Genomic DNA, 12,959 nt, shown 5'->3' on the forward strand with positions numbered 1-12,959 from the left:
CATTGCTCACCAAAAAAAAAAACATTTAGCCACAAATCTTACAAACTGTAAATGCAAGCGCACACACTTCACTGTACAGACAACTGCATAAATCATTAAGTTCATAAGGCAAACATTTTCTTTAGCATTGGTCAAAACAGTTCTTTGTAGTGTCAGTAAAAAAAAAGATCCTACAGGCCCAAATAAAGTTTTGATTGTTTAAAATAATGTCAGGATAATCATGTCGGTTTAATCTCTGAAACAACCTTCTGAATCAAGAAATGTTTCTGAAGGTGCTTGCTGTCAGTCCGGAGTGGTAACCATCTCCACATCATTGTATCTGATTGTTAGGGAGTTACAGCAGATGTCTCTGTGGCCTGGACCCGCAGTGACAGCCCAGTAACAGTTCCTTCCTCGTTGTCACCCCCCCCCCATCAAAGATCCAGACACATCCAGCAGGTTTTATCCCCAGTTGTAAAAGTAGATCTTCTGCCAGGTGGGAAGGTAATCCATCAGAGGGCCTGAACAGACAGAGAGGCAGCACAATCAAACCCTGCACTAATGTGTTATGAGCTGATGGGGCAGCAGATACAAATATACACTGACAGTATTCAGTGTATTGACACGAAAACAGAATTATTCCTGTTTATACACACATTACCCATCATTCACTCTTACTGCCTTGTTGTTACTTATATTTGGACCATAATTCTATTATTAACTAAAATGTACTAAAAGTTCCACATTTTACACCTTTGTAGTGTTTTATTTGACACAGTGTTACTTGGAGAAAACATTTACCTTCATACAGACTATTCAACATCTACCTGGACGTCCCCTCTGACTCAATAACGGTGTGATTTATTGCTTTATTGCATTTTTCCCTGTTCTGTGCTGAGCGGAGGAACTGGTCTGCATTTCTGTCTGTCACAGCTCCAGAGAGTCGCCTTTATTCTCTGAATATATGTTTAGTGTTAATGCCTGGAATCACAAAAACCCTTTCACACAGCACACTACACAGCAGACAAGTGTAAACAATGTGGTTGTTTGTCTACAGGTAAATATACAATTCAACATATATAGGGAATAAAGTTATTAATAGTAATAACTTATACTTCAAATAACAAATTATATAATAGTTTCTGGAAATGCCTCAGGAAACCATTATAATAATTACTAAAAATTACTGATATGTCATCAAACTCAATTTGACCTCACTGTGACATCTCATAATTAAACTGTGTGGCTGCTGTATAAAATTTAATTTTTTAATTTTTTGCGTTTTAAAACAACAAACAATTTCCTGCCAAACTACTTTTTTTTTTTTTTTATCTATGTTCTTCTCGCTGGTTTGAAGTGGGCGGGGCTAAGGTGACGTCACATACCTCCTCACACCAAACAGGATTTAACAATGTTTAAATCAAAATCGTTGTTTGTCCATGTTTCCAACTCCTGATGAAGCAGATGAACTTGTCTTCTGACGTATAAATCCTGACTGAATTATACTAAAATACTTTGTCAGGCTTTAAACGGCTCATATATGGAGACATGAGTGCTTACGTGCAATAAGTCCTATTCCTGGAACATGATCAGCCAGGACTCTGAGCAGGAAGAGAATCTTTTCCCTGCAGAGGAAGAAACATGATCACGACCATTAAACCACGATTTAAGAACCAACAAAGAACCAACAATTGTCCCTTTGCAGCCATTTAAAAAAAATACCCAATACTCATATTCAGCACATCACCTTGGGCTCTGTGTTAGACATTCACAGACACTTACTCAGAGTATTTGTCATAGAAGGGTGAGCGCAGAAGGTAATACAGCAGAAGAAAGGTTCTCCTCCTCATCTCTGCTCTCTCCCATCGATTCTGAAATTTGGTTTCATTGAGCACAGCGAAGCTGGAGGGAGGAAGGACAAATAACTGAAGTAAAATATTCACGACTCATTTCGTCAAACTGCTAAACGGACTATAATGACGGATTTTGTAGTAGCTTATCTCTGCTCACATTTTCATAAATCAGCCTCCACTCGTCAAGTCTGACAGACAAAACAAACAGGATCCTGAACAACTCAGAAGAACTGAATTTTTGCCTCAGGTAAATGCCTTCAGACAAACCACACAGCCTTTCATCTGCAGACTGTTTTTTTGTGCTGAATGAAGTCTTGGATGGATCACTTTGAAGTTCTTGAAAAGTTGGCCTGTCATTTATGACCACAGAGTGACGTAAAGTATTTCCATAAAACCGGACTGATGACTTATAAATACTTTACATTTTTTTACTTGTTCCACTGGACATGAATCAAAACTGTCTCAGTTCCACAAAGACACATATGAAAACAATGAGTCATGCAACTCTCAGATTCTTTTCAGAAAATCGAAAAAGAGACTGGAGACAATAAACAACAACCAAAAACATGGAGGAAAATATTTGCATGAAGAGTAAACAGCCTCATGAGAAAAATCTATTTATTCATTATTACTCTGGATTTAGATAAATCTGAATATTTTACAAATACGATGTGAAAACATCTTTGAATTTAAAAAATAAACATGTACTCACAGTTTTGCCCGTCTACAGTTAATTTCTAATGTGGTTGATAAATCATAATTTGTCTTCTTTAGTTTCTGCCGTTTAGAGAAAGAGCGGGCACGGTGTTTCCAATGTAACTGAGGACATGATACGGTGAAGGAGGAGCATTCTCACCTGGAAAGTTCAAGGACTCCGGAGACGAGCCACGGCTTCCAGGACTGTTTTCCACACACAGCGAGGCAGAGTACTGCAGTTAGCTTTCAGGAAAACTGTTGTATACTACGACTCTATATACGGGGGTCCTGTACTGGACTGGACCCCCGTATACAGCTACAGCCCAACAAGAATTTCAAGGAATATAACAACTTTGTTTTCTTTCTTCACTTTGTCTTCAAAAGAAATCTTTGGTCACTTCAGACTTTGTATGAGTCGTAATTTGTAGTTATGTTTTTATGATTTTAAATGTTTCTGTGTAATTGTACGACTTCATAAACAAAAGCCATGACGCATTTTTTCTGGGTTAAACAACTGTGTTGTGGTTTAGAAGTAATAACAAGATTGTATTGTTGTGAAGTGAACAAGAGAATCTATTTCTCGTGAGTCATTCATTCTCACTGCTCATGTTTCACACAGTGAGGATTCATTTTTACAGACGTCTTCCTCCTCTACAGAAACAGCTCCAGCTTGAAGCAGTTTGCCATCTAGTGGTCAGAGTCATTAATGCAAGACAAGCTCATCAAAAACATCAAATTGGAGGAAAAAGTCAATTTCTGGTGTTTGCAAATTCCTTTTTGTTCCATTTCAGAGGTAAATATTTCAAAATAAAAGCCAAGATGATCTACTTCAGGCCACTGGCCAAGAACAAGTGACAGAGTGTGTAAAATTATATTCTAACATTATATTATGTGATATTTTGTACATCTGATCTATTCTTTCATGAATAATTGCACCTGCTTTGACAGAAAAAACAAGAAAACCAGATAAAGATGAAACATTTCTAACATTTTCTACTAATCTTTACAGGGTTGTGCAGCATTGGCAGAGCCATCTTCTTTGTATTTGAGCTCTAGTTTAATATCATTCATGAACTGGAGGGACCGGATGTCTATGAACTGAAGGATACAGTGTACGAGAGGCCGACTGATGTACACAGACTCAGCGATGGTCTGCTGGAGCCCCAGGTGTGTTGGTTTGCTGTGGAGCTTCTCCCTCAAGCTGCTGTTTCTCCTCTTCCTCTGACCTGGTGCCCCCCACAGCCGGGCCTGCAGGGACAGACCTGCCACAGGGAGGGGGGCGAATATGACACTGTATATAACTGACAGCAACATAAACAAATAAATCAACAACAACTGATGATTTAAAATTTGGGATCGTTATTCATTCACAGCAGAGAGCTCATAATCACTTCCTGTCCATACTACAAAATTAAAGCCCTACAAAGCCTGATTTGAAATATTTCTTTGTCGGATTAAATATTCGTGACAATCAAAGTTTGCTTAACAGTGAGTTTGATCAGATCTGATTGACAGCGCATAAGTGTTGCATAAGTGGAAGTCTGTGTGAAGTGTCAGTACCCCCCCCCCCCTTTTCATAAAGTTTCCCCTCGATGCTGTGCATGTTTTTTAAATTAAAACGACAAAAAAATACCACAGAGACTTGCAGTCCATCATGAATTATTAAATGTTCACAAATATTTTTTGGCCATTGAACAGACATGGAATAAATACCATACTTATTTGTCTAAAAACATCACCACATTTTTCAAGTTATCTCGTTGAAGTTTGCAGTGACTCCTAAACGTAATCGTGGTCATTTTAATCAGTTATGGACCTTTCTTCATTTGATGCAAGAATCTCACACGTTGGTTTTGAATTTTAAGTATTTTATGTATTTTATCTTGAGTACTAGTAGTATGTATTCTTGTAAAAGAGGTTTTTGATGCCTTTTTCATTTGCTCACAGTTTTACAGACCAGTCGTGTGGTCCAAAGTTAGGTCAAAACTTTAAATCAGCCACGTTTTGCCTTTAGCAGAGAATGAAAAAGTCACTAAACAGTCCAGAAGTTTGACATTCTTCACAGTCTGAGCGGCCGATTCATTCATTTAAAGAGGTCAAAACTCCAAAAACTGCTTCGTCCCTGTTTTTATTTGAATGCGTGAAAGTTGAGGAAGAGATGAAGTAAAAAGCCACAGCAGTGACATTTAAGAAGCTGGTGCAGGAGTGTAGATGTCATAAACGCCTTCAAAGCTGCACACATGCAACCTGGCTGTCGTCTTTATGTGTTTCTGGTAAACAGGCTTTTAAATTTATATTTACTCATTTGGCAGATGACATTTCTTGGAAGAGCTTTTGTTAAAGTAACCAGATTTTTACGCGTTCAGATCACACCATGTTTCCGTCACACAGGTGCTTAATGAGCTCAAATTACTTTTACATTTTCCTGTTATGTGAAACTTGAAAGGATATTAAATTCCAGCTGTAATCACCTACGAAAATGAGAAAGCTTTTTAAAGGCTTACCACTGCCCAGTGGCCTGATGACTCGTCCTGACCTCTGGCCCACAAAGCACGTGTCATCTTGCTCCTCTCCATTACCATCATCTGTGGAGGAGAGGGGGGAAACACAATACACTCATTACACACACACACACACACACACACACACACACACACACACACACACACACACACACACACACACACACACACACACACACACATACAACATCACCACCTCCTAAAGTTGACATGATCAACTTCTTAACAAACACTTGCACATTTACACAGTGAGCTGAAACTATATCATTCATTGGAACCATATTTGTGTCCAGTCTTCCCTCTATTTTAGCTCTGTTTTTGGTCTCCACCAGCACCTGAGGGAAATATCTGGCTCTTTAGCTGCTAAATGCTCCACTATGTTCACCAGCTGCTCTCTGACTGTGTCTGTCTGCTGTTTGCTGCCGAGCAGGAAATGTAGAGTTGGGTTTTCACTGCCTGTTGCAATTTGAAACGAAGCTGATGAGAGCAGTGAGACTGAAAACAGTAAATGAGCTGTAAAACCAAAACAATGAGCTAAGAGAGGCTCAACAGAGCTGAGGAGAACAGAGTCAGTGATAAATCTGTGTGTGTGAAAAGATTAATTTAGAATTTAGTCTTTTCACATTAAATATAATACATATTGCTCCTTGTTGTTCATTGTTTTGGTCAGTATATTTATATGTTTCTGTATACAGTATTTTTTGTATAATTTTCCTTATTTTATACATTTGTTTTACTTACTTCTCTTTTTTTATTAAATTAATATTCTATTATTTTGATGTCCTTTGTTCAGCACTTCGGTCATTTCGAGCTGTGTTTAAATGTGTTCTAGAAATAAAGTTGACTTGATGTAAATAAACAGTCATTAATAGCCATTTGATTCATTATTAAAATACTAAATGCAGCATTAATTAACTGAGCAGGTTGTTACCTGAGGTGAATTGTGAATTTTCACATGTAAAGCTAATTTTAGATGTAGTGAGAAGTGACAACTGGGTCTGCAGCCATGTTAACGGCCCTGTGAGGATGGCGCTATGTGCTAAATGCTAGTGTCGGCTGGCACATGCTCACAGAGACAATGCTAACATATGGATGTGTGAAGAATTTGAATTGTGGACACAGTCCTACTGTAACCTCCTCGACTTTCAAAGACAAACATTTTACACTTCTAAAAGGAAGTGATCAAACAGCCAGTGAGAAGGGGATGAAAACTGACCTTCAATGCCAAGTTCTGCACCTCTGTCGAGGGGGATTATGGGAGGCGAAGTCTGGATACCAGATTTATACCACAAGAGAAGCACGATGCGAAAAACTGTCCTGTGGATGAACATAAGAACAAAATATGGTCAGAGGAAGGACAGTACAGAGGGAATGTCACAGACAGTATCCTAAATACGGCAACATCTGGAGTCGCTTCTAAAGTCTGAAGTAAACCACATACACATGATACACTTTACCCATAAATAATATCACAAAATGTGCACACTTGCTGTTATGTATTAAAGATTTACTAATAATAGAGCACTATGTGGCCAAACCTCATGTCCCTCATGTGACTGTTGAATGTGTTATTTCAAAACCATGGTTGTAACAACCTCCATTTTTCTGGTTTCAGTCTTTCTGCCAGAAGTTGAACCTGCTGCAGGGATTTGCTCCTAATAAGTCACAACAGCTTTAGTGAGGCTGTATTGTACATGTTTAACTGGCTATTTCACACGAGATTTAAACCGTACTTAAAAATCTGAATGAGTCCGATCACCAGCCAGCGGCCGACTTCACCCCACAGCTTACAGGCTCCTATCTCCAGGAAAACCTCCACGTACTCCAGCACAGACAGCCAGGTCAGGAGCCTCTGCTGAGAGAGAGACTGAACACACCAAACACCAGGCGGGAACAACGGTGAGCATTGAAAGTATTCAGACCTCTTCACTGTTTTGACACTTTACTGTGTCGAAGATTTCATTTTAAACAGATATAATTGACATTCTTGAGTTTCTGAGTTGAAGTAAATTTGCAACATTGCTAACTTTGTCATTGTGGTTCATTGAGTGTAGCTTCACGGGCAAAACAGGCAATTTTATCCATTTAAAATTATATTTAAAAGACAATAAAGAGAAGGAGTTGGAGTACTTTCTTAAGAGAGTATTAACCAAAGTCATAATCCAAACACAAACAGAAAACAAAATTGAGGGCATCGATATCTGACCCCTCACCCTTTGTCACCCCCTGAGCCACCAGGTCAGCTAGCCAGAGATACCTCTGCTTAACACAGAGAAAACATTTTCAGCTTTTACTCAAATTGCAGCAGTGCTTTTGTCTTTAATTTAGATTTCTTTAAATAAGAAGAAGCAACCAACTCTGCAAGGTCTGATTTACATGACAGCAAAAAACAGAAATGACAACAGGTAAAATTCCTGATGCAGCTCCTTCTGGTCTAATCCAGACCGGTCTGAAACCTCTGGTCTGTATAAACTCCATTTAGTTTGTGTCTCCTCAGAGACACTGATGCAGCAAACATTCATCTCTCTGTGAATTAAATCTGAGATGAAAGTAAAACCTTCAGGACGAGCTCACCACAGGGAGGGAACATCTCAGCCCTTTGCGCAGAATGCTGTCATTGAAAAGCACCAGGAGATTGGAGGCAGAGTAAACTGTAAAAAACACAAAGCCATGAAGAGGAAGTTTATTCAGTTTGAACGGCACAGAAACCCTGAAACAGAACCAACACTGTACAGATATAATAAACAATAATTATGTTATTTCCGTAGATAAACTAATGTAACTGTGGTGATGTGTTATTATTATCTAACAGGGTATGTAATGTGTATGTTGTGTAAATAATAGAATAAAACTACTTACCAAGTTCAGATATTTCATGGGAGTCTGCAAATCGCCCTGCAAAATAAATGTCACAAGATGTTATAATTTATTATGTGCTGAAAACATCAAACTAGTTCTATGCAGCATAAACAAAGTGTCACGTTTATCTTACAGTTGTATGCAAACGTTTAGACACACCTGGGCAAATTAAATTCAGTTGATTTTAAGTGAACAGAATTGAATCCGATCCCTGAAGGGAAACACAAAAAATAGCCGTTCTTCTTCTGCCTGTGTGTGGATTTTAAACCAGCTGTGTGAGCAGACTAAAATATCTCTGAACCTGAAGTGATCTACAGGGAGAGGCTGAAAATTCATCTGTCAGGAACAGGAAGACTCTGAGCTGCTGCACAAAGTGTCTGCAACCTGTGATATCTGCCACGGGGGGGGGGTCACTAAGTACTGACTGAAGATGATCCAGTTAATGAGCATGAAATAAAAGGTAGAGTGCATGAATTACTTATTTGAACTAAAGGCTCATTTTAATAATCGTGTTTGCAGGAGGGGTTGAGCTACTCTTCACTTCAAAAATCAACATGTCATTTTTTGCAAACTTTTGCAGACCGTAAAAATAAAGCTCATCTCTGGTCTGGAGTAAAGTGAACCTCAGTGACACGCAGATAGGACTGAGGCTGAGCTTTTACACGGCCTCTAAGATGACTAACATTTTGTTCTGTATCATTAACATCACTTTGACTGACCTGCGATCAGGTATGACAGTGTCCTCACGGTGCTTTCCAGCTGTGCTGTAGCAGCTGGGTTCCTTCTCACGTACTCGATGTACCGCTCATAAACACGGGTCAGTTTGTCGACGGACTCTTTAATGTGAGACATTTCAGCTTTTACTTACTGAACACTGACAAATAAACTTCTCATTTAGCAGCTGTAGTCAGACTTTGTTAGTTTAAATCCTGGTTTCCTTATTCAAGTGTTTTTTTCAAACTAAACAAACTTCCGTAAAGATGGGCCGACAGTCATTCGTGTCCCCCCCGCTCTCTAGTTCAAACACATTGGTTCCTGTTCCTACTGTTAGCATTTAACACACGGGTTCTTCTTCCGGACACGTTATTGTTGCATCAGCACCCAACCATCAAGCACTGTGGCAATGTCGACCTCAGGAGAGCCAGGTACAGTAAATATTATTTATTTTCCTCTTTATACACTCTTTAGTTGAAAAGCCTGTGACAGCACGATTTAACGTGTTTTTACGAACTGTCAGAGCTGGTGAGCTATCAGTAGCTTTGTTAGCCTACAGAAAGCCTGCAGAAGAGCCGCTTAGCTAAAGGTAACCCTGTCAGCGAATGACATGCAGAACCCCCTTTAAAAATCTGCTATTTAAGATGATAGTTATGTGAGCGAAATGTATCGGCAGAGACAGGCCAACAATTAAGACTCAACATCTTCTCTCAGTGCAAAGGAAACGCACTTGAATTCTGCAGACGCATTTCATTTGGAAGTATGTTATTAAGAAACAAACATGTCAGGTATTGTAACTGGTTAAGACTTTTGAATAGAGTTAGGTTTTTTGTTTCTTTTTAAAGGAAAATGTGTGGCAATCTGTCCTGCTCCTTTTTAAAAATCTGATGAAATTAGTTAAAATCATTTAACAGTATTCCCAGTTTGCTCATTCTATGTAGTGTCATGATAATAAAACACTGCAGCCTAAAATAAAGACAATATAATACATGCATTCCGTTTACATTATTCCTCCTAAACTGATGCAACTTAACTAATTGCATCATCTCGACCAGGTTACAATGGTTCTCCTCACATCTGCGCATCCACATTGTTCTTTTGATGATCTACTATTTAAATTGGATGTTGTTTGATTGTTTCTTTTTACGCTGTAATAATTTAATTTTAATTCGTTTTTATTATCAGTTTTGCTTAGTTGCATCATCCAGGAAGATGCTTTTAGTTTCTGTTTGACACTTTGACTTTGTTTTGCTTATGTCTATATAAAGTTTAGTGGTCAAGCACAGACATTCTTTAAATTATTATCATTATTATTATTATTATTATTATTATTATTATTATTATTATTATTAGTAGTAGTAGTAGTAGTAGTAGCATTGTTATAATAATAATATTTATTTTTATTATTATTATTATTATTATTATTATTATTTAAACACCTTTGAAAAGAAACCCAGTTTAACTTTTTCCATGCTCACTATAAAATACCATATCACCTAATACTTTCTAATGAAGGTTTTATTTACAGGTAATTCATTAAACCACTGAGCCTAAATAATTGAGTCATCTCAGTCTATGTAATGTGTGTAACTCAATTTTTATAGTTTCTATTACTAAGACACTTCACCTTAATTTCACTGGTTTGAATTTTGAATCTTGTTTCCACATTTTGTGTTGATGACTCACATGCTTTAAAAGATGTATGCATGCCCATGAGCCACACTTGCAATTTTGGCGCGTTCACGACCATTAAGTCAAAGTTGTGCCACCTCCTTTTTTTTTTTTTTCTTTCATCTCCTTCTTCCACCTGTCACTTCACTTATCATCACTTGCAGTTACACTGTGTGTTTGTTTGAGTTGGTTTATTTTTGACTTTGTTTCACTTTTTGTCTTAGTGTTTGATTACTCATACATGGAGAAAACACATTTAAGTTTCTTTTTGACTTATTTGGTTTCACTCTTAGTGTGTGTTGTTGGAAAATTCAGAGGGGCATTATTGGACGGGCTGAACTGATTGACATAGGATCAACATAGTTCAGGATTTTGGAGCTTTGTTCATTACTTTTCTTTTTTATTCTTAGTGTTTTTTCATTTGTTTATCTGTTTGTATTTCAAATCACATTCAAAATCATTTCCCCCAGCAATGTCCATGTCCATGTCCAAGCCCTACACTGAGCTGTGTATGTGCAGACTAACATTTGTATCAGATACCGTACATCCAGCACCATGGCCAGAGACAGTGTTGGCCAATTTGGATGAAACACCCTTTAAAATGTTATTTCTGTCGTCAGACACTAGTTGCAACATCCGACATCTGTACTGGGTTAACTCCTTGTACTCGCGCCTGAGTGCAGTATTAGATCAGCCCAGGTCACACAAATCGTCATCTGTAAATATACAGCAGAAAGTTTATGTATCCAGACATTACAAAGGTAAAATAATGTTTTGTGCCTGTCTGTTACTTTTCATGAGTTTATGTTAAAGAATCTGCAGCATTTCAGTTTAGTTTTTACTTGTTTTTTTAACATAATTTGAGTTGAACATTTGCTCACTTGCTGCTAAATACCTTAGTCCTTGTCTGTGAGGTTGATCTTGTGGTTTCTGGTTATCCCACTGTCCAGTGTAAACTAGTGGTGCTGTTGCTAGTGTTTTCTCTGGCTGTTGCAGCCTAGTCGGTAATTCTTTGCGAACATTTGCCCTCTTGTTTCAGCAGCCTTTGAGTATGGCTTCTTGCTACAGATAAATGAGGAAGCCGCGCTGGCTGTGGCCCTGAATGACTACCTAACCTCACGCAGCTACCTGGCGGGGTTCAGCCCCTCCCAGGCCGACCAGAAAGCCTTTAAGCTCCTCCACAGGCCCCCAGATCCACAACATGTGCACGCTCTGCGCTGGTACAGACACATAGCATCCCTGCAGCTGGACCTCAACTCTGAGAGCAGCAGTGAGTAGACAGTTGAAGGCATGAACAGGCTAGACGTGGTCGTGTTGCCATACCCATCAGCCTGGACGTCGAGGCTTTCTGAGGTCACTAAGGCAGGAAAAACTCTGGCTTATAAAAGTGAAAGCAGCTCTAACCTGCCCCTCTGCAAACACTGACTTGCATGAACCCAAAACTCTTCTGCAGGCATTTGAAAGAATTCAGTTTTAGCTTTCACTTTTCTTTTTAGTCACAGCAGTGTTTTGTGTGTGTGTGTGTGGGTGGGTGGGTGTGTGTGTGTGTGTGTGTGTGTGTGTGTGTGTGTGTGTGTGTGTTTCCGTTAGCTGAGCGCTGAGGACAGTTTGTTAATCGCTGTTTAAACAAAACGACAGCAGCTGTGACAAACTGCTCTGCAGTCACAGACTTGTTGCTTTAAAGAGACACCTTACCTAAGAATACCTGAAGTTGACATGGGCTATCAGACACACAAAAACACACAGAAGTGAGCCATTTGCAGGAAATTAGACATTGTTTCTAGCAGGGTTGCACTGCATGTGTTGCCATACCATGTGCTGTCCCCGCTGGGTGTATGTGCATGCTGTGTGCTCATTGTCTCCTGGCTTTAAAGTGTATATTCCTGAAATGAGCACTTAAAGCTGCATTCCTCTGAGAATAAGATGACCCCTCACTTCTCTGTTGTCTGACTATTCCTGACCAGTCTGAGTGTGAACTAGCACAACTAACTCAGAGCTTGCTCATTTCTCACACTTTGAGATAAATATTTGTTTAGACTAGAAATCAAAGCTACACAAATAAGCATAATGATAAAGGTTACGCTCGTCCTATCCCAGTTGAACTGGGAAAATGTAAACAGACTTGGAGATATTTATTTTTCTCCTGTTAACTGATCGTTTACTTTGGAGAAGAGGAAGTTTGAATCCATAGCTTTGGGATAAATAAAAACATCCATTCAAAATTCAGTTGTGTAAAACCTCAGAGGACAAGTTGAATGCTTTTGTTCAGCTGTTTTCTGCACAGTGATGTCAAGATTAACTCTAAAGCCTTATCTTCAGACCGGTTCAGGTTCAAACAAATTGATAACACCACTGTATCTTGATGCTTTTTGATAATTGACTTCCTCAGTATATTATTGTATTTCAACTATAAACGATGCTTCCGTTAAGTTTTATTTGTGACATGCCAAGGTACAATGTCTAGTATGCATAGCAGTGAAATAAGGGTCAGACTCAGCAGCAGGGCAGACTGTGCTAAACTGCAAACAAAAATATATATATTTTTTTGATATTATGAGAAATATCACACATGGAGGGAAATATCTTGGTATTTGATATTATTGAACATCGGGCCAAGCCTACTAGATATAATCTGCCTCTGGGTTAAATTATATTTATTTTTCGA

The 12,959-nt window shown here is 38.6% G+C and overlaps 2 protein-coding genes across 4 annotated transcripts in view; one reads left to right on the forward strand and one right to left on the reverse strand.

The window, feature by feature from the left end:
- Positions 1–6: 6 nt before the first annotated feature.
- Positions 7–8,902, reverse strand: pex16 (peroxisomal biogenesis factor 16). Its single transcript, XM_023401687.2, has 11 exons — positions 8,629–8,902; positions 7,910–7,945; positions 7,625–7,701; positions 6,784–6,917; positions 6,267–6,367; positions 5,033–5,113; positions 3,638–3,790; positions 2,689–2,761; positions 1,762–1,881; positions 1,540–1,604; positions 7–500 (listed from the first exon to the last, which is right to left on the reverse strand). The coding sequence occupies exons 1-11, from the start codon at positions 8,759–8,761 to the stop codon at positions 442–444; spliced, it is 1,032 nt and encodes a 343-aa protein (XP_023257455.1). The 5' UTR covers positions 8,762–8,902; the 3' UTR covers positions 7–441.
- A 14-nt stretch (positions 8,903–8,916) lies between these two features.
- cars1 (cysteinyl-tRNA synthetase 1) overlaps positions 8,917–12,959 on the forward strand; it is a 13,722-nt gene continuing 9,679 nt past the window's right edge. The window contains exons 1-2 of one of the 3 annotated variants that reach the window (XM_023401683.2): positions 8,959–9,054; positions 11,337–11,564. In XM_023401683.2, coding sequence (XP_023257451.1) covers positions 9,033–9,054; positions 11,337–11,564 — 250 coding nt within the window. In that variant the 5' untranslated portion in view covers positions 8,959–9,032. Of the gene's footprint in view, positions 9,055–11,333; positions 11,565–12,959 lie in introns of all 3 variants that reach the window. The other 2 variants (XM_023401682.2, XM_023401684.2) reach the window with 2 other exon arrangements.

Source organism: Seriola lalandi, unplaced genomic scaffold (genome assembly GCF_002814215.2).
Source record: "Seriola lalandi dorsalis isolate HSWRI2012SDOR001 ecotype SW California unplaced genomic scaffold, Sedor1 jcf7180002053712, whole genome shotgun sequence".
Classification (NCBI taxonomy): Eukaryota; Metazoa; Chordata; class Actinopteri; order Carangiformes; family Carangidae; genus Seriola; species Seriola lalandi.